Source organism: Lissotriton helveticus, chromosome 2_2 (assembly GCF_964261635.1).
Source record: "Lissotriton helveticus chromosome 2_2, aLisHel1.1, whole genome shotgun sequence".
Taxonomy (NCBI): domain Eukaryota; kingdom Metazoa; phylum Chordata; class Amphibia; order Caudata; family Salamandridae; genus Lissotriton; species Lissotriton helveticus.
The window spans coordinates 425,833,344-425,857,658 of record NC_136060.1 but is presented as its reverse complement, the minus strand read 5'-3'; the positions used below and the strand labels follow the sequence as shown (position 1 = coordinate 425,857,658).

Sequence of the window (24,315 nt, the reverse complement as noted above, 5' to 3'; positions counted from 1 at the left end):
TTTGTTTTGCATCGACTGTTTAGTTCATCCCACAGGGACAGGTTATGCTCTCTTGGGGAGTTTAATGGAGGAGATAACGTACTAGATGGAGAGTAACAAGGACAGTTTATGTCTATCACATGAACAGTAGGCAGGGAGCTTGTGGTAATCGTTTGGTGCATTTGCGCAGCTGAGCTTGTTCCCCCCGTGCAGGGCATAATCAGAGTGGAGATAGTAATATTACAGAAAAAAGTCAAAAAATAATATGTGTACACTATACCTCCTTTAGCAGAAGTTACAAGGGGGGTGGCCCGTCCCGTCCTAATCGGTCCACTGAGGGCCACAGAGGGCCCGCCCTTTGCCCGGGCTTAGCCCGGCGTCCCGCTCCCGTCCCGCGAAGTGAAGCTGAGCGCTGTTTGTAGGCGCCTCCTGGCGCTTGGGATGCGTGGTAATGCAGCGCCGCCGCTGAGGCAGCCGGGAGTTGCAGTCCCGGGGCGGCGGCGCTGTTTCTGCAGTGAATGGACTCCTGGCGGCGGCAGATAGGACTTCCCTCGTCCCCCTGGACAGGTATGTACGGCTCCCCCCTGCTCCGCCAAGCAGAGCGCTGTTTGTAGGCGCCTCCTGGCGCTTGGGATGCGTGGTAATGCAGCGCCGGGAGTTGCAGTCCCGGGGCGGCGGCGCTGTTTCTGCAGTGAATGGACTCCTGGCGGTGGCGGCGGCAGATAGGACTTCCCTCGTCCCCCTGGACAGGTATGTACGGCTCCGTGGGTTAATTGTCCTGCCTTATACTTACACAATGTTTTTGAAAGCAAAATATATATTATTCAGACACATTTTAAATGAACCCCAAGTCATAAGCATTTTTTTTTTAAATCTTTAAAAAATATTATTGCACTCGTCTCTTCATCCCACCATTCATTATCTTGAAGAGGTCTCCAACCATAAGAATGAGTCTGGAGTAGATTAACTTGCAGAGTGGGTGCTAGGTGGTATGATCTGTAGATTCCCATATTCATTTTTTTTTTCTTAGTTCACAGTGGTTATAGTGGCAAGAGCATAGAAGCACTGAATACCTCATAGGGAGATAAATGGCTCCATATATGTTTTACTCTTCTATACCCTCAAAACACAGAGACATCCTAGGTCAAAAGCATCAATAAATAAATGATAATCTTTATAAAGAATTTCATGAATAAACAGAATGTGTATCATTTGGCAGCTTATGATGTGTATTTATGCAAATAATCCCCTTGAGACATTAGGGACAAGTCAGCTGAAAGCAGAGTGACCACACTGCACTCTTGCATCACACCAGTGCTTGACGTGTTCCAATCTTTAGGATCAACAAACAGTCCTGTCTTTAGTGTCTGCTGGTTTTACTCTGCTTCTGCTAGGCCGATTCTTAGATGTTGATGCTCCACATATCCTCCCTCAAATGATCAGGAATCTAACGAAAGAAATGTCCGGTAGAAGAATGCGTTATTTCTTTTTTTTTTTTTTTCAGTTTAAGAATTTTTTATTTGGTTTTAAGACAACACAATACAAAGCCTTACATCAGTACAAGTGGAAAATAATAACAATACAACTCATAAAGCATATGTGGAAAGAGAAGCGAAACAGAGAAAGGGTAAAAGGAAAGAACAGATAGAAAGAAGAAAAGAGGGAAGAAGGAAAAGGGAGGAGAAAGGGGCAAACAAGAGATAAAGACAAAAGGGGATCCATGATAGAAAGAAAAGGAAAGTAAAGAAGTGAGAGAAAAGTTAATGAGGAAAGCAAGCGGGTGACGTAGAGGAAAGATAAGAAGTAAAGGGAAGCCAAAGAAGGTCAGATTTGATTTTGAGGGATACAGAGGAAGAGGAAGCGATAGCAATCCTATGTTCATCACATATGAAATTCCACCAGTAAATAACAGTTAGCTTTGAATTATCTTTCCAACAAGATAAAATAACTTTAAAAGCAAGAGCAATAAAAAGATCAAGCAAGCGAGCATTAGGCGATATAATATCAATATCAGTTGAAACGGAGCCTAGAAATAGGTTCAAAAATGATGAAGGAGAGGAGTAATGAAAAATTGTCATGCAAATACGCCAAACAGAGTTCCAAAAGGATAAAACAGAAGAACTTTCATACAAAAGATGTTTAAGTGTACCTGTTTCTAAAAAACACGACCAACATAGTGAGGAGGATGATGAAGAAAACCTAGAAATACTAACAGGCGTAATAACAGTTCTATGATAGATAAAGAACAAAGATTGAGTAATGCGTGCAGAAATTCTCAACAGGTGATTTAGATCTAACAGAAGCAGGTGATAACAAAATTGTATAAACAAGGGCAGCCTTAGGTTGTTGCAGCAAAAATAAAGGATATAGGATAGTAGAGGGAACAAAGGACGGTAAAGTGTCAGGAGTAGAGAGAGTAGATAAGTAAGAAAGTAAAGCGGCAGTGATATTTGTGTATTCTGAAAGACAAGTTAAGGGTAAATGATACAAAGTTTGCATATCATGAAAGGGAATAAGGGAGTTATTGGAAAAAAATTGATGGACAAAGAGAACGTCCTTCTCTTTCCAATGTTTGTAATAAAAAGAATGCGTTATTTCTATTCTGTAATTTATTTATATGGTGAGTACTCTGCTTTCGTGCAGTTTCCTAGTCACCCTTCCTCCTTCCCGCTTCTGAGGGTGGCTGGTCATTTTATATATGCTTATTTTCTTTTTGCTTTGTCCTTTGTTATACTGACTGTCTTCCTTTTCTCCTGCTACTTAACATTGATTTGCTTAAATATTAATGTCAATATTTTAGAAAAGGGCTTTATTTGATAAAGGGTTCAAACTAAACTTGTGGAGGTTGTTGCACATTAGGAATACGCTCATTACGTTGTGTCTCGTAAATGATCCATTTAAGCTAATATGTAATTTTTTTTATCATTCTTAAATTTCCCGTAACATATTGATTGGGCAGTTTTGGTTTTAGACAACATTTATAATTTCAACTTCTAAGCCTTTACTCTACATGTATTTCTGTGTTGGACATTGAGTTTTTTGTTGCAAATTAGGCAGCACCCCTGCTGAGCAGGGCATCATCTGTCTCGCTTTGCAACAACCGACTGAGTCTTTAAAAACACACCCAGTGTGTTATTGGCACAGATAGTAAAGCTATAAGTTGCAAGCACTCAATATTGCTTTGGTTAGCTATTTTTTAATTTAAAAAAAATGCACAAAAGCAACTATATCAACAGCCGACATTTGGCATAAAGTACACATGAAGGTAGGGGCCATTGATTTGTTACTTAGACCCCATTCTTGTGAAACTCATCACCCTTACATCGACGGATATGTTGGTGCAGTCTCTAATTTAGTAATGCCCGGAAGACTTCATGTAACAGCTCACCCAACAAACCTCGTGAGATGTTTACTAGCCAGGAAGCTGCCCAGGGCTACGAGACAATTTAGTGATATAGGCAAGCACCTTTTAATACCCTCGACCATTGTGCATCGTGCGTCAGACAGCCATGGGTGATCAGACGTCATTGACTGTAAGGCATGAGCTTGTACATGTTCTTTATAGTGAGTGGCAACTCAAGATAATGTTAATTAGATGTGCAAACTTAAAACAAACTGAGCTTTGTCGGAGTAAATCGAACAAATGCATCTAAAAATGGCTCATTAATATACCGGTAAAGACTAAAATTGTATATGCTCGGAACACATTTTTCAAAGGCACCAGATAATTTAAACTTAGAAAGTGTTTATAACCAGGTCATGTGAACGTGTGATCTTCACTATCAATGTCTAGATTTAAAGACTAAAGCAAAACCAAAGGGGATGATGGACGGTGTGTTGAACATTGCACGCACTCACCCCCAGTTGACTGATCTGGGTTTAATCCATTATCATTCTTTAGCTCACTCCACCACCCCAGTTCAGATATGGCCATATACAAATCAGTCTGACCCTGTGACTCATGGGAACAGTCCAGCCCGAACTGCCAAGCCATGTCTTCCCTGGACCGGAAACAAGTATCCTGGGACCGGTTTCTGGCTAATCCGCCGTCATCAGCCAGGCTAGCTTGAATCCTGTGGCAAAGTGAGCAAGGGACCCACGTCTGGGCATACCCTGCCAACTTAGGGCGAACAAAGCACAACCAAAGGGGATTTAAAGACTACCACATGAATTGTTTCATGCCAGTTGCAGTGAAATACGTGCACCAGTGAAAGTATTTTTTTCTTAAATATTTGGGGGAATTTATATAGCACAGCCTAGCTCGGAGTGCAGGGACTTACAGATAACTGTGCAAAATGAGTGAGGGTGCCTGGAGGGACTGTTTGCAGAATGTATAGACAAGCAATGCAGTGTAAATTCTCAAAGCGTGGAACAGATTGTAGAATGGGGAGCTTGATCGGCCCTTAGGCAGGAAAACCAACAAATTCTATCTCAAAGGCAGACCAGCCCAAACCCTTGAAGGGCGGATTAAGAGCAGCTTGTGAAATAAATGGAGTAATAAAACAGACACAATTATGAAAGTTTGTAAACCTGACCATGTTGCGAGTCTCTTGCAACCTGTGGATTGTGGAGGCAGGAAGGCCTCGTGTTAGGGATATCAGCATAGTCAATTCTGAGCTGACGACTTCCACCTCGTGTTGCAGAATGGAAGAAAGCATCTTTTTCAACAATCTCGTTTGGTCAAAGCACGTGGTCAGCATGAATCTCACTTGTTCCATGAGAGACAAATTCTCATTGAAGCGGATGCCGATGCTCCTTCACAGACCGTTGTACCCATCGGGGTCGGCCAGACAGTATGGACCAGCAGGCTGTCCTGGCCGAGAGTCAACACCCCGCTGCAGGATCTCATGACTGCATCTTCTTTGATGCTTCTTCAGATATGTCCACTCTAAATATCCAGAGGTTCAAAAGCAATGATAAGTTCTAGCCATGGGCCTGTTGATCTGAATTCTTCATTAACTACAGTGGGTAAAATCCTGTGATCCTATTTCAGGAAAAAGATACGAATTGAAAGCAGAAATACTTCCCTACTTGATGTGCCTATGGTTTTCAAGAGAAAGGAAAATTGTGGATAGAGATCCAATTAAGAAAGCAGGGTATTTTAGTATAGAGTTACTCGATGTCTCTAATTTAAAAAAAAAAAGTTTTTGAAAGGTCTTGTCAAATTCAAGGACAGAAATGTAAGTAAGAATGTGGAGCAACTTCTGGACATAATTAAGAGAAAGGATTAGCTGAAGCCATATTTTGCCTTGGGTGCATGGCCACATCTGCCCCGATATTATGTTCTCCTGTTACTGGGACAGTGCACTTGATATGAAGAAAATATGCTGTCTCCAGTTTAGGTGAACACTCCTCGCTTGTGCTTGGTACATTATTGCAGTGACATGCAGGAGTGGTCATTTCAAGCTGCTGCCTCTTTTGTGTCTGCATTTTTAGTAATGTTTTAACCATTTGTGCTGTAAACAAACTTTTGTTGTTGTGAAAAGCGGCAGATTATGCGGCAGATTTAATTATACTAAAATCGCCTCGGCCGCACAATCTCATAATTCCAGTGGCCCTGCTAATTAAGGGCAGGGCAAAGGCAGACACTCTGCTTGGAGCCACACACACACCCATACAAATAAGGCAACACCCCATTAAAATTCCCTAGAGGCAAAATGTGTATTTCAGACGGGGCTGCACAAGTGTCTATAGCCCTTTCAGTAGTACAAAGTGACCCGTGTGCAAATATGGGCACATCGTTTGTTACACCTAAGGGTACCTTCTGTAATATGGCACTGAACCTCTGGTTGCTTCTCATCAGGGAGATAGACAACAAGATCTGTCTGAATTTATTTTAATACAATGTTTACTTGAGCTATTTAGTAGGACGGATGACGCCACGGTTTGAATGACGCTCATTGAGTATTAGTTAAAATCTCTACAAAAACTCTCCAAAAGAGGGGGGGGGGAAGCTGTGTGTAATGGTGAATGGCCTCACATGCAGAGCTTTCAAGTTTCCCATCCCTGAATAAGAAGCTCATCCTGACTTCATAATGGGATAAATAGGTCTAAGACAATGCAGAGAAAAATACCTGCACTGGAAAAGCTACTCATGCATGAAACTGGAAAACATGACTCAGAGCTTTTGACCATAAGAATGCTTAGGTTTGCTCTCCTTTTACAGCCAAGTGCAAAGCCTGGTATTGAAGCAGCCTATGAGATGATCTTTCTTTCTTTCTTTCTTTCTTTCTTTCTTTATTTCCATTCATGGGACTCGCTAAACTAATTTTTGAAAACACATGTGAACTGCATTGAAAGAAGTGGATGGGAGGCCTTCATTGTAGCTTGCAAGTTTTTTGTTGAACAGACCTGGTTTAGACATATTCATGTGTGGGAAGTAGAGTGGACGTGGTACATCATCTGTGTTGCCTTTGAGGTGATGACGTGCTGTGGAGCTGCCCTCGGCTGCATTACTTTAAAATTATTCTATCTTTCCTGTTTAAAAATGTTTAATTATTATTGATGTTTCCTGTTTACAGCTTGATTTATATTAAGATGAATGTGTTTGCAAACACATTTAAGGAGAGTCTAATTTTAACATGGTACACTTGACTTCAAATTCTATTCTACACATTTTGTTTTTAACTCCATTTTTCTTTTTTCAACATTTACATATATAAAATGTCCACTGTGGGTTGAACTATGTTGAAAAAACCCTTTCTAATAGGATGTAAACTAGGCATTGCATTTTCTAATGTATATCCTTAATACTCCAAATCACAGAGTTTTGTCGGGGAGATGATGATTTAGCTTACCTTGTACGGTTGAGAAAAGTTGAAAGTTAGATCTAGTAAACACTCTTAAAAAGATACCCACTGTGGCAGTGTTATAAAAATAAATTGCACTTATTTAATATATTCATTTTATTTTGTAGCACGGACTGGCCGCTCAGCTCTCCAACGCCTTTCGATGTTCTCTCCATCAAATATCATGGGACCGACTCTTTGAAGGAACACGTGGAAGTGATCACTCCTTCGTCAGGGAGCTTTGGCTCCTTCTCGGCTCTACAGACTGGATCAGTGGAAGGGCCGAGTTCCCCAATGGAATCGTCCACTACTGAAAACCTGGATTTAAACCAGTCCACAGACCCAATGCTTCATCTTCAGGACAGCTTCCGTAGCGACTGCGGCAGTCCTGTCCATGAAAACGAAATGGAACAGTCCTATGAACATTGCCCACCCCTGGTTTCGGGTGGGAAGCTGCGAGAGAGGACCTCTTCCTCCATAGTATTTGAAGACTCAGGTTGTGATAACTCCTCTAACAATCAAAACAGAGTTCATGTCTTTGATCCCCATTTGAGTCATTTTTGGGCCGCAAAAGACACATGTTCTAGTGAATCCCTTGAACGAAAGTCCACATCCGAAAGCTCCCCCCGAATCTCTGTTTCTCCTCCCAGGCCTAAAACCCTAAGCCTGGACCTGACCAAAAACACTGGGGAAAAAGTGAAAGCAAGTTCGCCCAAAGTTTACCTGTACATCCAGATGCAGCTCTGCCGGAAGGAGAACCTTAAAGACTGGATGAGTACACGGTGTACGTTGGAGGATCGACCGCGGACGGACAGTCTGCAGATTTTCCTGCAGATTGCAGAAGCTGTTGAGTTTTTGCATAGCAAAGGACTAATGCACAGGGATCTCAAGGTGTGTTTTTATTAAGATTGTTCTGTTTCTCTATTACAAAGTATACATTCATCCATTAAGTACTTAAGTACCATTTATGTACTAAGTGTTAAAGTTCAGAGACACCTACAAAATAAGTGTGATTCATGCTTCAATGTGTATAACCAGTTAGCAGTTCTGTTCCTGTGTCATGTTTGATAGAGAGACACACAACTCAATTTAAGGACCATCCTTTGGTGTTGCGCAGAGTGCTGGCAATCCTGTATGGTGGAAATAATCATCTCTTCTTTATCAGTTATTGGCGTTCAACAAGAGTTTGATGGCTCAACTAGTCTGTTGGCAGAATGGCATAACTAGTCTGCTGGCAAACACATTTGTCAAGTGCCCTGAACTGTGGGCACAGAATCGAATGTAAAAGACAGCAAAAGGCAAGTTTTTAGAGTGAAAATTGTACTACTTGTAGCTGAATTCTTGGTGTAGGGCAGAGATTAAGATTTAAGTGATTAAATCAACTTGTGTCAAGTGTTGTTTTCAAAACAGTGGCAGCCGTATTTACAAAGGTATATTGAATTTGTTTATTGTATACAAGAGGCAACAATTTGTGCATGTCTAATTTGTCTTGGAGGTCGGGAGAAATTCACAGAAATCTCCTAGCATATGCATGGAAATCCACTAATTGTACTCGAGGATTGTTTGTGGAATTGGCATTCCATAATAGTAAGTTTAGTGGATATTTCCCTTTGCTTGGGAAAGGTATTTCCTAGCTGAGAAATCGCTTCTTCATCCACCAGCTCCTTCCTCATTAAATGTGTGACTGTTCCTTTCTTTTTCCCACCCTGGTAATGCATACTCCTTTTTTTTTTTTTTTTTTTTTGCAAGATTAGTTTAGTGTATATCCTAGTAGGGGAACACTTGTCAAAACGTGTGTGAATCTTGAGTTTTGTTATGTTCCTCCTATGTGGGGACAAGACAGAGGTTATGCTGCTGGGACGCTCGGCTCCATCCTCGGTGGGCTCGATTTGGCCAGCCTGCCTGGGTCCCCCCCCCCAGTCCCCAAGGATGCCATTAAGAGCTTGGGCATTTGGCTGGATAGGTCCCTAACGTTAAACTACCAGGCTGTCAAGCTATCTGCCACCTCTTTTGGCCTTATTAGAATGTTGAGGAGGATTCTCCCCCTGTTACCATTCAAAGCTAAACAAATTGTTGTACAGGGATTGATCCATTCTAGGCTGGACTTCGGAAACACTCTCTATCTTGGAGCCCCTGACTTCACATTGCGGGAATTGCAAGTGATTCAAAATTGTGCGGCCCAGACCCTACTTCAAATTCCCCGTAGGTTCTCTGCTAAACCTGGATTAATAAGATTGCATTGGCTCCCTGTTAGGGACAGGATTAGTTTCAAGTCCCCTTGTATTGCCCATCAGTCATTCTGGGAAACTGGCCCAGCGATCAATCGTCCCTTAATCACCCCCTACCTCCCTAGCAGACAGCTACGTTCCGCTAATGCGTTTCTTGCTGTCTTGCCCAAGGTTAAACGGACTAGATCGGGAGGCCGTTCTTTTACCTTGAATGTTGCCAGGCTGTGGAACAGTCTACCCCTCCACTTAAGGTCCAACTCAGATCTGACTTCCTTCAGGAAGCATTTGAAAACTCTTTTGTTCAATAAATAGGTTCTCTCCCCTTTCTGTGTCACTCGCCCTGCTGTTAGAACACTTTTCAGTCACAGCGCTTGGACGCCTCCGGGCAGCTATTCGCGCTTTATAAAACGCATTTTCCTTTCATTTCATTTCATGTCCAACCCACTCCTTGCCCATCAGTCACTTTTCTGTCCACAGCACAAATTGTGCCCTTTTGAAACAAGTTCTCACTCTTCGTGCCCTCAGACGACCTTTTATGCATCTTAACACAAGTATTGCACAGGCATGCAAAAACATTTGTTCAGTGCAGGCCTGGTGGCGTAGGCATTCTCTGTTGCTCGTAGCCATGTTGTTGCTGAGAGTCTTTAATGGTCTTTACTAAAGATCATAAAATGATGCTTCTTGTGTCTGTCTTGGAGAGGCTCATGGGTCTGATGGGTGACAACACATGGGGTGAGCATGGTGTTTGAGTAGATCTAAGATACTTGAAAGCTGCTGCTGTAGCCGAAGATGGATCATGTGTTGATTCCTGCCATCCTTGCTTAAAACTGGAGACATAACTGAAGGTTTTGTTTCATCTGTCTGTAACTTCTGTGTTCTTCACCTGACTGTCCTCAGCTAGGGAGGTGTGAACTTAGCTTTACTTGGTGCAGTGAGAGTTGGAAATTTAAATCGTAACTAATCTGATTAAGTAGGTAGGACATTAGCCTTTTGTTAACCTGTTCTTGAATTTCATCAGTATTTTTTTTTCATATTCTTTGTCTTTGATGTGGAGCTAGCACCTTTCAAAGAAGAGTAATGTGTTTTAGCTGCTGAAGAAAACCTTTTTATTTATTACCCATTCATTGTATTTAGTATTTGTGTAGTTCCCTATCAAATGAGAACACCTTTCATGTTTACTAATTAAATACATGAAGAAAAGCAGCATTGCATGAGGAAACAAAAAAGCTAAATTGAATAACCGCACAATCTTCAGATATGTTTTCAAAGTAGCACCGGGTGTTTGAGCTTCCAGTGCATGATATGAGATGGTTTCTCATGGCCAACAATGGATGCAAGATGAACAGGCTTGGTCATGGATTCAGAAGTGAAAGAGACAGTGATTGAAGATTAAGAGGATCAGAGTGCTTTATTAAGTTTCTGATGTGAAGTAAGTTCTGTGAATATATACGCACTAAGCTATGCAGGTATTTGTAGTTTAAGACTGCCAGGGTGATCTTGTTGATTGAGGGAGACTTTGTGTTAAATTGCTGACATACTAATCATAATTCTGTTAATTTTTACCAACCTGGAAGTCCTCCGTAGAGGACATTGAGGCGCTGATGTGGTTAAATTCGCCTCTAAATGGTGCAGCGGTCTTGGGGCTGTTTAAAAGCTCTCACCCAATTAGTGCTGTGTGGGGTCTGTGTGTTTCCCCTGCACCCGGGAAGGAATGCACATCAATGGTCCTGACAGTCTTCCAGGCTGGTGTCTTGAACACATATTGTTTTGGGGACACCAGGCTCTCCTGCTCGTTCACACATGAACAGGGTGTGCATGGGTGTTACCTGCTTATACTCTAGTGGTCCAACTTTGAATGAAAACTTAAGGCTCGATTAGGATTGCGGTGATTCTGCATCCTCCGGGCCGGTGGAAGCCACCGCCGGCCCGAAGGATGCGAAATCACCGCAGCGGACCTCCAAAACACCCACTGCCAGATTATGAAGGCGGTGGGATCAGCGGGGGACTGCAGGTCCGTCTGCCGCTGATCCGCGGGGTGTTGGGCGCAATTTGGTGGCGGTGTCTGCAAGACACCACCAGCCAAATTATGATGGGTTAGTAAACATGCTTTTCCGCGGCGGATTCACTGCCGTGGAAAAGCATGTGTACAATAGCTTCTGGGGGGCCCTTGTGGGCCCCCAGGGTGTCAGGGTGGGGGATGCACATGGGGTGTACCTATGGTACCCCCCTGCATTTGCATGTACAAAGCGGCAGGCACAGTGCGGTGCCTGTGCTTTGTGCATGCAAATGGAAGCATGCATATTTAACCTTGCGGCGGGTGCTGCTTCAAGCAGCACCCGCCGCAATGTTAAATATACAGGATGTGACCGCCAGGGTGGCGGTCACATCCTAATTCCAATGGAGCGACCGCCGCTGCCCCTGCGGACGGTCCCTCCACCTCGGGAGCGGCGGACGGATGCAGGTCCGTCCGCCATCCTAATAGGCGCCTATGTGTAGACTTAGTTGGGTTCCTACACTGTCTGAAGTGGATCGTCCTCATCATGCCCAGATCAGTGCCTTTCTTGTCAGCTTCCATGCAACTGCTTCTGTTCCCGCAGTCGAGACGAGCTGTTTCAAAGTACTCTACTTAAGATCCATTATAACGGGTAGAAAGAGGCAGTTGCTGATGCTGAGAGTCAAGCACATCTGCATTATGCTTTTGCAGAGTATTTAACCTTTTTCATTACAGAAAGCAGCCAGTCTAGCGTAGAGCCCTTACTTCTAGCACACCTGACACAACTGATTAATCATGGCTGCAACTACCCTAAAAAGTGTCTGTGCTGAATCTTCGACTCGGGAAATCTTCTGATAGGAGATTTTTTTCCCTGAAAGACGCACTTTTTTTAGTACCTTAGTTAACATGGATATTCTGATTATGCATCAGCATGGTAATTTAAGTGCCATTTCGTCTATCGCAGTGCCAGACTGTCTCTCTCATAAATCTGTATCAAGTATTGATGTATCAAGTATTGATTGTACAGCATACAAAACTTTCTACTGTATCTGTCATGCGTACTGAGGCCTCGAAAGCAGATGAGACCGCGATCGAAGACTTGCACCAATGCATTTCGGATCACGTCTGATGAAAAGTCGACCAAGTTGTTAGAACACTCCGATAGCATAACCCATATCAATCTTATTCCATGGGTGCAAGACATCTATCCTACCAAGTTGTTAGAACACTCCGATGGCAAACCCATATTAATCTTATTCCATGGGTGCAAGACATCTATCCTAACATGAGGATTGCTTGTAGACATTGTACCTTGAAAGGAGACTGTGAGTTGACTTATGAGTTGGCCCGTCGGGCCAGTAGGGTGTCTGAGGTGACTTTTGCAAACCATGGTGTCCATTGTGCGTGGGTGGCCTCCACGCGCCCTGGACAAGACCTACTGTAGAAAGAAATTCTCAAAAAAACTTCAGTATCAGGCCATTGAGACTTGCAATTTCTGGAAAATTCTTTAAATGTTTGATGACCAAAATATAATTTGTGGACTTACTTTCTTGAATACATTTAATAAAGAGCTTCCTTTGACACAACACCATTACAAATAAATCTGTAACTAACCAAGACACTTAGATGCTAACAGTGGTACTGTAGCCTTACAGCTGCCTGTGATATTTATTAGTTGTAAGTGAAACCGGGTCAGCCTTTCATCCTATGTCTTGGGAAATGTGTCGATATATTTGTATATCCGTTTGAAGTGTGAGGTCATGACCAGCACTTAACTTTGTGCATAGTTTGGCCTTGGAAAACTGCAATATCTGTACTCGTCCCTGTACCGGGTCCTTCCTTTTGCCCCAACTTCCATCACCCGTGGTGCCCTTAACTCGCTTGCCACTACCTCTCCACAGAAAAGCTGCAGAACCAACATTCAGTCATTCTGAGTTATTTTGTGTTAGGTTTTTGGTCAGATTGCCTGTTATGTTTACTCTAAATGCACTATCCTGACTGACTTCCTTCCAGTCCATCACTTTGTGAAATTCATGTGCCCAGCATCTAGCATCAGTCTATGCATTTCGTGTACTTCCTCACTAATACATTGAATCTGTTTTTTTCCAGCCTTCCAATATATTTTTCACAATAGATGATATTGTAAAGGTTGGGGACTTTGGTCTTGTGACTGCAATGGACCAAGATGAAGATGATGAGACTGTCCTTACACCAATGCCCGCTTACGCCCGGCACACTGGACAAGTGGGAACAAAACTTTACATGAGTCCTGAACAGGTAAACTTTGCACAACTGTTGTACATTTTGTATGGTGGGACAGCACTTTTTACCTGTTGGATCTCTGCCTGTTATAAAAGTGCTTAATGTGTAAAACCATTGCTGTGTCATGGGAGTGTGCAGAGATGTAGCGCAGATGGTTTCAACTTGTAAATAAAAAAATTAAGTAATTAAACAGTCCGATTGCCCTGGTCCGCAGATAAATAGTTCTAAGTATGTTTGCAGAAAAAAATTGGGAGAACGATTTTCAGTTTTTACAATATTTTATTTTTATAGTGTCATTTTAACTATCAAAAGATTTTCATTTGTGGTATATAAACTCTATTATGTGTCTTTGTGGGTCGCGACCAAAAATATCCTCATAAGCAACACAGTCTCTCTAGGTGTCCAGGCTTATTATCCATGTTAAAATCATTCTTCACTATTTGTTTTCCAGGCCTACCCTGGGGAGGTAAGATACGTTTTGAAATATTAGAGGGTGCTCTTAGCATATGTTTGGGGTAGCAGTTTGTTGAATTGCATGGCACCCACGGTAGCCTTTTTTTCTCATTTTCATTTATTTTTTTATTGTTCGTTTCGTTCCATTTGTCTTGAATCCAGCCAAAGACAGTAGTAACGTTGTGTATGTGAAGGTGTCAAGCCTCAACTGCCGAACCTGAAACATTAAATGTAAAAATATTGGTGTATGCCTCAGAAATTTGAATTGATAGCTTTACTTTGGTTTCTGTCCACGCTAAACCTTCTGATTGTGTGTTTCTGACCCTTCTAAAAAGTACCCTCTTCATTAATTTGATTTGTTTTCTTCTTTTAGATTTATGGACAAAGTTACTCCCACAAAGTGGATATCTTTTCCTTGGGGCTGATTCTGTTTGAACTTTTGTATCCATTCAGCACTCAAATGGAGCGAGTCAGAGTAAGTGTGCAATTTCTCCTACACAAATGAAATGTGTAACTTGAAGCCTGGATTAAGAACACTTTTATGTGCGCAGTTCCTGCTTTAGACTGATGAATCCTGGCGGTCCAGTGTCTATCCATGCCGGTGAAGAACCTTGAACACAACCAGTCTTTTTTGAGATACAGGGCGATAAAATAGGAGCTCCTAGTGAGCGTTGGCTCACTACTACACTTGTCCCCTTTTAAAATCTGTGACTTCAGTTTGGTCCTCAACAAAAGTCTGTCCTTAAGGGTCTCTTACTACTAGCTTGTTGTTGCCCACCTGGGACTATACTGAGAGTCTTGGCCTGCAGAAGTAGTCATTTGGTCTTTTGTTACATGGGCATCCTTTTTTTTCTTTTTTGAATGTAGGGTGCTTTAGCCAAAGAGTTTTTGCCTGAAAATGCGGACTTTGTTTCTTCGGCCCAGTGAACTGTCCATAGCCAAAGACAATTGAAAAGACAAGGCAAGACTTGCTGTAGCCAGCTTGCTACATTGTATGCAGTTGTCTGGCCCATATAATGAACTGAACTACTTCTGCAAACTATAGTCTCCACTATAACCAAAAGCTCACAAACATTGTCTCACAGTATAACATTGGATATCGATCTCAAAGTTATTAGAAACTCTAGCGTATAGACATTTTAAAACATTTGAGAATCCTGTTTGGCTCCAGAAAGTCCTAGCACCTCCTGAGGTTCTTGCTATATCATAATTTTAACAGTTTTTTCTAACTGTACTGTTGATAAAGGTAATTGTCTACTGGAGCCGCCTTACAGTGACATTGAGTATTATGTACTGTGACTGAGTTCCCAGCTCTTACCATGTGCTAGAGCAGGCTCTGAACTCACAGTGAGTATCTTGGTTTTACCATTGGAGTGTGGTAGTATTGGTAGCTGTGCGACACCCATGGTAAACAACAATACTCAAGTAGTATGTTGCTCAGCAATATTGGTGGCAATCCATATTAAATTGGAAAGTTGTTAGTTGTGAACATATACTTCCGCACTCTAAATCCAGTCGTGTTCACCTCTTTTGGTTTCCAAAATCATATTGTAATCTTACGTGTATATGTGTTCAGCTCTTACTGTAAACCTTAAGTGGATGAGTTGGTTGAACAAAGTGAGGAATGTTTGCTCCTGGGGTGGGATCCAGGGGTTATGTGCATCTTCAACACCATGCTGTGAAAGTAAATTGTGATGCAGTTCTTTGTGATCAGCCATGTTGCTATGGTGTATTTGCGCTTTCTGTTGCATCTTCAGTCATTACAGTACACTTCTGTATAGCTCCAGATACAGCCTTGGGTTTTCTTTCAGCATTGCTGTTTTCTGTTGATGCTCTGCATTAACAAGTGTATTATTTCTATTTTAGATATTAACTGATGTGAGGAATTTGCAATTTCCACCACTCTTCACTCAACAGTATGCTCAAGAGGTAACTACTATTAAACAACGGGCGCTCTAACAAAAAATGTACTAGGGTTTCTTAGCAGTCTAACTGCTGAAAATCTAGTGAACAGTCTGCAGGCTTTCTAAAAGAAAACACTGAATCAGCTCAGTTACCAATATGTTGTTTTACAAATGCTCCCATGTAATGGGGATTCTTAATTTTTTTGTGTTTGGATTAAAGTGTTGATAATTGTTAGATATCTTGAGTCATTGCTATGATTTCTCTTAAATGGAATATGCAGCATTCCTTGCAATCCATATGCTACCGTTTAAGATTTCTTTGGCCACCTAAATTATATTTTTTCAGGCTCTCAAAATGTATATTTATAAAAATGAAAAGTAACATTGCAATTGCTTTTAACCTGAAAATCTCTTGAAAAACTGCTAGTTGCCACTAGTTTCTTGTGCTCGTTTTAGTTCCATTTTGTGATGTAAGGGAGAGGATCCATTTTGCATAATTCCTAATTTCAGCGTCCTCTGTGCAGTTTTAAGAAACAAATATTTAAAAACTAATTGTTTTTTTCTAAAATGTTGTATTTTAAAGTGTTTAATATGTTGGTTTTATTAGTGCACCTGTTCTTTTTGTAGCTTGAATGAATCTGTGCAGAGGCAGGTGTCATTGCAATATTCCTTTAATAGCAAAAAATCCAGGAGGGTAGAACTAAAACTAGAGATTTGCTTCTCAAACAAAGTGTAAAATTCCGAATGTTAACAGTTCATCAGCATCCTCTCGTAATCTGCAGAACACCAAAAGCTGTTCGATATATCAATATTTTGGGCAACTTGAAGAGAAAGTAAAAGCAGTTTGAGGCTTGTTAAGGAGAACTGAGCTTTAAAAGGCTAGAGAAGAATGTTATAAAATCAGAACTGAGCTTTAAAAGAATACAGAAGAATATTTATAGATTTTTTCTGCAGCTAGTGGCAAATGAAAAAAATAGGCAACTCGACTAAAGACAAATCTTAGCTTCTACTGTTAAATTCCTTTTCCTGCTCAGAGTACCTTTGAAATTCTTTTTATTGCACGTTGGTGGTTGAACAAATACAAGAGGTATCCTGAGCTAATAGCAAGAGTAAAAAAAAGTTCTTCAAATAAATCTCAAAGAAGATGATCTTCGTATCTTCATTTATTACGATATTGTTCTTCTTGAGAAAATCTAGCCGCCAACACGAGTTTCGTCTTTGGTGGTATAGACCACAGACTTCTTCAGGGCTATTGCTAGACTAATAAATTATCATCAATTGGATCGTAATATAGCTACACGCCGGTTCTTGGTTCCTGTGTCGGATCACACGTTGTCCGAGGTCACTTGGGGCTCAACTAGTACCTTGACGATTATTGTCTGAATCACGACTGAGTGAATGAAGAGTCTCCTGGCCTTTTAATCCTTATAGCACGCCTTCTTTATACGTCAATATTACAATCCAATTGATGATAATTTATTAGTCTAGCAATAGCCCTGAAGAAGTCTGTGGTCTATACCACCAAAGACGAAACAGGTGTTGGCGGCTAGATTTTCTCAAGAAGAACAATATCGTAATAAATGAAGATACGAAGATCATCTTCTTTGAGATTTATTTGAAGAATTTTTTTTTTACTCTTGCTATTAGCTCAGGATACCTCTTGTATTTGTATTATATGTGGTACTGTGTTCTCACTACCCATTTGGTTGATGGTGGATGGCCATCACCTTATCCTTGGAGCTTTTCATACTGATTCCTTAGATTTTGTCACAACCCAGCGCTATTATCACTTAGCCATCCTTCACCTATTGTCACGTTGGTGGTTGAGTTCAGCCCTTTTTCACCACATGTAAAAGCATACACTACTGATGTGAAGGGAAAGTAGTGTATGTAGAGGTTTTATAAAACTTTTTCACCCTCAATAGCTCCCCAAGGGTGCTGCTCCAGATGTGCGTTTTGGGGGTAATTGCCACCAATTCAGCTCCAGAAAATGTGCTCTGTATCGACTTCAAGCCAAACTTGTGGAAACAAACCAGCATGGGAGTGCGTGATGTGCTTATGACAGCAAAGAACTTGCAAGGACGGGTGAAATAAGTTGTTGGCGCATAAAAACCCCTTAAGGGTGGCAGCTTAGGAAAGTGACTGAGCAAAGAAGGGTTGCTAGGGTCCTGGAAAGAGACTGTTGCTAGTTTAATAAAGAGCCACTTCAGTGGTGAAAAGAAATAGTTCTCAGGGCTCCCTTAGACCTGAAAACATGTCAGAAACTTACTTACCTCCCTTATGGAGATCATCAGGGGCTCGCCCTTTGATTTTTCCAACTTTTGCACAGTAGCAGAGTAGTGGACACATTTACCTTTAAATAGCCAGGGATGCCCTCATTTAAAGATGCGCTCAGCATGTCAAAGATTTGCAGCCTCACCAGCGCATCTGCGGATCAAGCTTGTAATCATCCATCATGACTTCCTTGGACCAGGGCAGTCGAAAGAGCTCACTGTTGAAGGAGGCCAGGCGGGCCTTTGTGTAGAGTGGCATGGTGGGCGAAAAAGGATGGACTGGAATGCGGCCCATATCGATTGCCAGTGGCTAAGATTAATGCAAGCATTCCATCCATCACCTTGTAGTTGTTGCATTGTTGCCAGTGTACACATTGACAGGCTCAACTGAATACTGCAGAACCTTTTTTTTTTTTTTTTTTTTTGTAGTGCTTTTGGGGCAGTGTTTTCCACTTCTTTGGGTATATCCAAGTGATAAAAACCAAAACAAGAAACTGTAATACAAATCTACTCTCTCCAACTTGGTAACACTTACAAACTCACAACTGGCTGCTAGAGCAGACCTTTCAAACCTAAAGAGACAATGGCTGCCACGGTCAGAGGTCATCTGCTAGCAGGACTTTAAATAGAGTCACCTGAAGGAAGAAATGAAGAATCATCTCGGGGGTCCTTGGGAAGAATTACTGATGAGACCTGATTAATAATGTGGAAATATGTCTTTAGCTGGTGCTAAAGTGATCAGGACACAAGCCGGTGAGAAAAAGAAACTGATGTTATGGTGAAAGAAAAAAATGTTTGCAGAGGGGGGATCAGCAACCTTTGTAAGTACGAAGATTTGTCCATCCACCATCTTGCCAAACACTTTGTCCTTTCACCATCCTGCATTCCTAAAATAATGCTAGAGTGTGGGACAGTTCCCATTTCATTTCTCCCTTGACAGGGGGCAATCTTCACTTTCATGTCTATACCTTCAGAGTTTTCAGTTTCTTCATGAGCCGGTGCAGTCAAGGGAATATTCCCAGTCGATGACACAGTGACCGCGCCAGCTGTTTGTCAGAAGGATCTCGGAGAGTACTGTCCATCTCCTCCCAGGTTCTCCACAAAGAATTGCACAGTGGGTTTAGCCATTGACTTCAGGTAGTCCTCTCCGCTACCAGATCCCACTTGTTCACGCCTTCTTGATACTGTCCAGTTTAGTAGCTGTGCTGGCATAGAGCGAAAGCATCCGTCGAAAGGCTTGTCCATCTCTTAACGCCTTCCATGCTGATGACGGCCCCCAGCCGTCATGCATCACGGTGGGCGTGTGCTGATGACGGCTGGGGGGCGTCATGAACCCGCCCACTCAATAAAACTGCCGCACAGGCACAGAATCGCGGCTGCGCCCAAGGAGTTAAATCCTTCTTCATTACCGCCCCACAGTCAGTAGTTGAGGACTAGGAAGAAAGAATAATGACTTGTAATAAAGTTGACGTGATATCTGTCACATTTTGATGGTGTATCGATCTGCCAACCTCTAAATAAGGCCTTAATAAATGTCATTAGTTCGGGATTACTACATATCCCTTTGTGGGAGCATGTGAGCTTGGGGCCATGGGCAGATAGCTGCAGCAAGCAATGTCTCTGTAAGTTTTTCAGCATGGAGGGTAAGGAGCACTACAGCTTGAAGCCAAGGAAGGTGGAACTCACATTTTTCGTGTTACCAAACTGAAGAAACCCATTTTCTTAAAATAATTGAGAACATCTAGCAAAAAACAAGATTTTACTGTGGAAGATGTACTGGACTTTATAGAGAAACTGGTATTAGAAGATAAAGGACAGTGGTCGTATCCCATTAATTGTGCTTGAAACCAAATCTTATGGTTCCATTTTTTTAGAGTCCCAATTGCAGGATTAACAGTGTGTATAATAGGGATTGCATTTTAAACATTTAAGGAAATTATTTGATTGACGATGGATGGATTTTATAATGTATAAGTAATGCCGACGTTAGTTTAGAGAGTGTTTGATGGGCTAGAATAAATTAATTTTAAAAATAATGTAACTTTGCAATACAGCAGCTGTTTTCATTGTTCTGGTTACATAGCTGTAGAGTAGTTTTAAACGTGACCACTAGATGGCAGTTGCAGGACGTAGGATGCTTTTAAAATACTATAAAAACCAGCTGATGTGCGAGAAAGCTTTGAGATTCTGCTGAGTCGCCCCATTCTTTTACACTTAGTTTTACCTCTTGTTAATGGACAAAGCACACACAATGTGAGACTCAATGGCAGGGTCATAATATCGGACAAGCCAGTCGATAAAAAGACAAATCAGTCTATGGATGCCAAGTAATCAAGGTGATATTGCTACGCCCGGATGCACCCAAAAAAATTGTAAAAGCTTAGATGTAAAGATGCAGGTGGACGCCATCTTGTTGGACCTCTGTGGAGGAGAGGGGGGGTTTCGGCAGCAGCCGACGAGCCCCTAAAGTTGAATGTGGAATTGTCAGTCCCACTGCTGCCTCTGCCTATGTGTGTCTGCTCGGCTTACTCCTGTACTCGCCCAACGCTGCTTCATTGCCCCGAGGAAGGGACCATTCTAGTGCTCCAGACAGCACAGCCGTCCATGGGTCGAGCTGGCTCAACTCCCAGTGCCAAGCATTGAATTTTAGCTCGTACATAGTTTGCTAAACGCTAGAATCTAGAATCCCCTTTCTATGTCTCTTGTGTTGCTAAAGTTTGTGTTGGTGCTTTGAGCGCAGTGAGTCTGGGGGTAGGCGTGTTTTTGGTTCAGGAATCTTTTGCCTGTGCATCATGCATGCATTGATTTGCCACTTGTAGTTGTGTGTTGTGTAGCTGATGCTGGGCTGACCAGAGGGGGGGGGCGGGTTCACAAGAGTTTGTTTCTCACCCTCAGTTATGTTAATCGCAGTGGCTCGTGAATCCAGAGATGATTGTTGCAGTGTGTGCCAGGATCTTTGCAAGTGGTTTCTAAGCCTTGAATAATGCATGCATCTTTCTTTGCAGCACACCATGGTAAAGCACATGCTCTCTGCGACCCCCGGCGAGAGGCCCGAGGCCACGGACATCATCGACAGCCCCCTGTTCGAGGACCTGGAGCTCCCGGGGAAGCAGATTCTCAGGCAGCGCTCCCGGACTCTAAGCGCCTCTGGAAACAAGCACGCGAGGCAGCCCAGCAAATGAGGCCCCAGGACGTCTGCTATTTCTTTTTGTCTTCCATAGCCTTACTCGCCCGGCGGGCTGCAAACCACGACCATCTACAGCTTTATAAATAACTTTTTCTATATACTACTAAGTGATATAGTCATTGGAGGGGTTTTGGTGACAAATGTCCCAGAAGGTGACTGTCAAATGAAACTGAAATTAACCCACACCCTATCAGTTGAGAATGGAAAATAGATATAGGCCTTAACTGGGTTTTTGTGTAATATTGAGTCTTAATAATTGCCTTGAAGGCTTAAGTCCTCTGTTCATCGGAAATAGCGTTTCACCGATTTCCTGCTCACATCCTAAATCTATAGGTGGTAATGCCTGTGCTTTGAACTGCTTATGCACTGGGTAAGGTTGATGTGACGGAATATAACTAGTTAACTACTCTGTTCCCATTCGCTAACCATGGATGCGCAGTTTGGGACGGCTTCCCTTTTTTGCGAATCGCTGACGGCCCCTGCTCAAGGGTCGGTGACGGATCAGTGGGTTGTGGCTGCAGAGGTGATCGGAAACAATTGGTGCATTCCATTCCAAATGGCAGATTTGTAACTGGTCCCGAAACCCCTTTTAGGAATCAGCAACGCTTGCCCCCTACTATAAGCGCTTTTGTACAAAACCCTTTTCCGACTGCAAACCCAGGAAATCACCAGGTTTTGACCACAAAAGGCCTTTGTGCATCTGACGCTGTTACAAGTTTATCTTACAAGTCCATGTTACAAGAGACTGTTAATCTTTGCAGACCATTATAACCTGCTACTCTTCAATTGGTTCAGCTAGCTAACAACTAGAAAACTGCATGAAAGTAAGGACTGCATGAAAGTTAGGACAAATGAAACTAAGGACTCGAAGGGGTGTCCCTATCGACGTGTCTGCCTACGTGTGCCCGTCGAGTCCCAGATAATAGGAGGCCGAGTCTGACTTTTGTGTGGCAAACTCTGTTTGCATGCTCACCCAAAGAAGCTGCAGTTAACCTTATTCCGAGGAGACTCATAATCACTCGTAACTGACTGATCATGCATTTAAACTACCCCAACCAAAAGGTAGATGTTTAAAAAAATCGAGACAAGATAATATCTGATTTAATCTTTACTTTATGCAGGAATCCCATCTTTGTAGCATGTTAGTAGTTATGGCCTAGAGTTAAAGTTGTGGAGCCAGTCCTTAGTTCTGGCTGTGGCTTCACACTATCCAGATTGGTGTAATCCACAACAAATCATTTTATATCCCCTGTCTGATTTCCTTTACCTGCCATAATTCAGAACACTTACAAACAAAACCTATTACTAACCTATATATACAAACTTGAGTAGCGTATTAAGTAACAAAGGGTCCTCAGCAAATGGTTGACTTAACCCCTTCGGTGCTCATGACGGCTCCCGGCCGTCATGAGTCACGGTGGGCGTGTGCTGATGACGACCGGGAGCCGTCATGACCACACCTGCGATCGGAATGTTCAGCACCGGCGCGGAATTCCGGCCGCAGCCAAGCAGACCGACTACCAAAAGAATTAATGAGTTTGGGAATATTTGTTTGCTTACACAGTTTTCAAACCTCTAACCGCATCCTTTCGCAGTGTGCTGGTATCACATTTCGCCGGCAGTGTTTGCAAAGCATAGTTTGCTCCCTTATAGTAAAGCGCATATACACACTCCTTGACCATGTATAATGTAATGTCGCCAGACTCGAGCTTCTTTGACACTTACAAGAACAAAATGGCTGCCTTCAGGAGGCTTGCAAGCTCGCGCTGTAAATGGCATTATAGCGCCAATGAAAAGTGTCTTTCTGCTATACATGTCGATAACCCAACATTAGCTGCATATCTTACTTGATTCAAGAGTGAACATGGAAAAAGGGAGTCCCCAAAATCAAAGATGGAGAATGTGTGCAATCTTAATTTTTTTGGTTATGCCCAATTTCGGATAATTACATCATGGTGCATTTTGTTATCAGCTATTTTCTGTTCTCTGTTAAGTTGTTTACATGTTGCTTCATATTTTGTTCATTTGTTTGTGCTCTGTGAATGGCACTGACCTGTTGGGCTGTTGCAGAGTGTTAATAATTACAAAGAATCACATATAAAAATGTAAATAGGTGTATAATATTTTTGTAGCTAGTACACGTCAGAGGTGAGTTCAGTGCTATTTTAGAGCTGTTAGAAGTGAAGACGGTTCTCTTCGGACAGGTTATGATGAACAACATTTTAGTTTGTTTGTGACGGTTACTGTAAAATCATGCACTATTTTCAAACATTTATGATGATCAATTGTGTCATTAAAATCAAAGAGCTTATTTATGTAGTAAAAATAATTGGGCATACTGTGGTTTTCTTAACTTTAGAAAGTTGTAGGAAATGTTATATTTTGCGATAAGGGTTTAAAATCTGTAAATGAATTGAAGCTTTAGTAAGGATAACATTCTTATTTCAATGATAAAAAATATGAAGCACAATGAAAACATTTCAAGGGTGGAATGAAGGAACTTAAATGTATAATAAGTCATAAGTGTCTTACATGATCTTGTAGCTTTGTACCTAAAAACGATACGATGATTACGGGCACTCTACATTAAGCTTAAGAAATGTAACCAATGCCTAATTGACCTGTAAATATGTTCATTTTTATTTATAATGATGCAGAATCAATCCTTTTGGGTTGGTGGTGTACAGCACTTTTTACGAAGAAATCATCAAGTGCATTATATATTTGTGACTTCTTTCAAGTCTAAATAAAACATTTTTTAAATTTAAAGTGCCTTTTCATTTTTTACTTCTCCAGGTAGTTGCATGGCCACTGGTTTAAGACAGTTTGTTTCTAATTAAATTTTCTTGTTGTGCTTTTTAGACTACAGCACTTACATTATAGGTGTGTGGAAGTTTTAACGGCGGAGACTGGTGCAAGCCAATCCCTAATGCTTGTCCAAATGCAAATTCGGCTCCCATCCCCTGCAGAGCTCACCACCATCCTTCTAGCAGCAAATTCAGATTTAAATTCATGTAGCTGAGGCCCAACGTATTCTCCTCCATGGCAAAACAGCTGAGTGAGTAGGACACAGTCTTATAACGGGGCAGATTAATTCTTCATTCAGGTCAATATTAGCCAAATTTAAGTTCTGCACCAAGAGACCATTAATTTTTTTGTTACCACTCGAACGCGGACGCTGCTTTTTGTCGCTGGCCACCATGCCATATCACGTGTAAACAGTTTCAGTGAACCACAACAGAATTGAA

At 41.9% G+C, this 24,315-nt stretch overlaps 1 protein-coding gene across 1 annotated transcript in view; it reads left to right on the top strand.

Annotated features, from left to right (window-relative positions):
* EIF2AK3 (eukaryotic translation initiation factor 2 alpha kinase 3) overlaps nucleotides 1-23,836 on the top strand; it is a 190,424-nt gene extending 166,588 nt beyond the window's left edge. The window contains exons 13-17 of the mRNA XM_078678688.1: nucleotides 6,896-7,658; nucleotides 13,098-13,265; nucleotides 14,077-14,178; nucleotides 15,570-15,632; nucleotides 20,886-23,836. Of these exons, the coding sequence (XP_078534814.1) occupies nucleotides 6,896-7,658; nucleotides 13,098-13,265; nucleotides 14,077-14,178; nucleotides 15,570-15,632; nucleotides 20,886-21,062 (1,273 nt within the window). The 3' untranslated portion in view covers nucleotides 21,063-23,836. The remainder of the gene's footprint in view (nucleotides 1-6,895; nucleotides 7,659-13,097; nucleotides 13,266-14,076; nucleotides 14,179-15,569; nucleotides 15,633-20,885) is intronic.
* The last annotated feature ends 479 nt before the right edge of the window (nucleotides 23,837-24,315 follow it).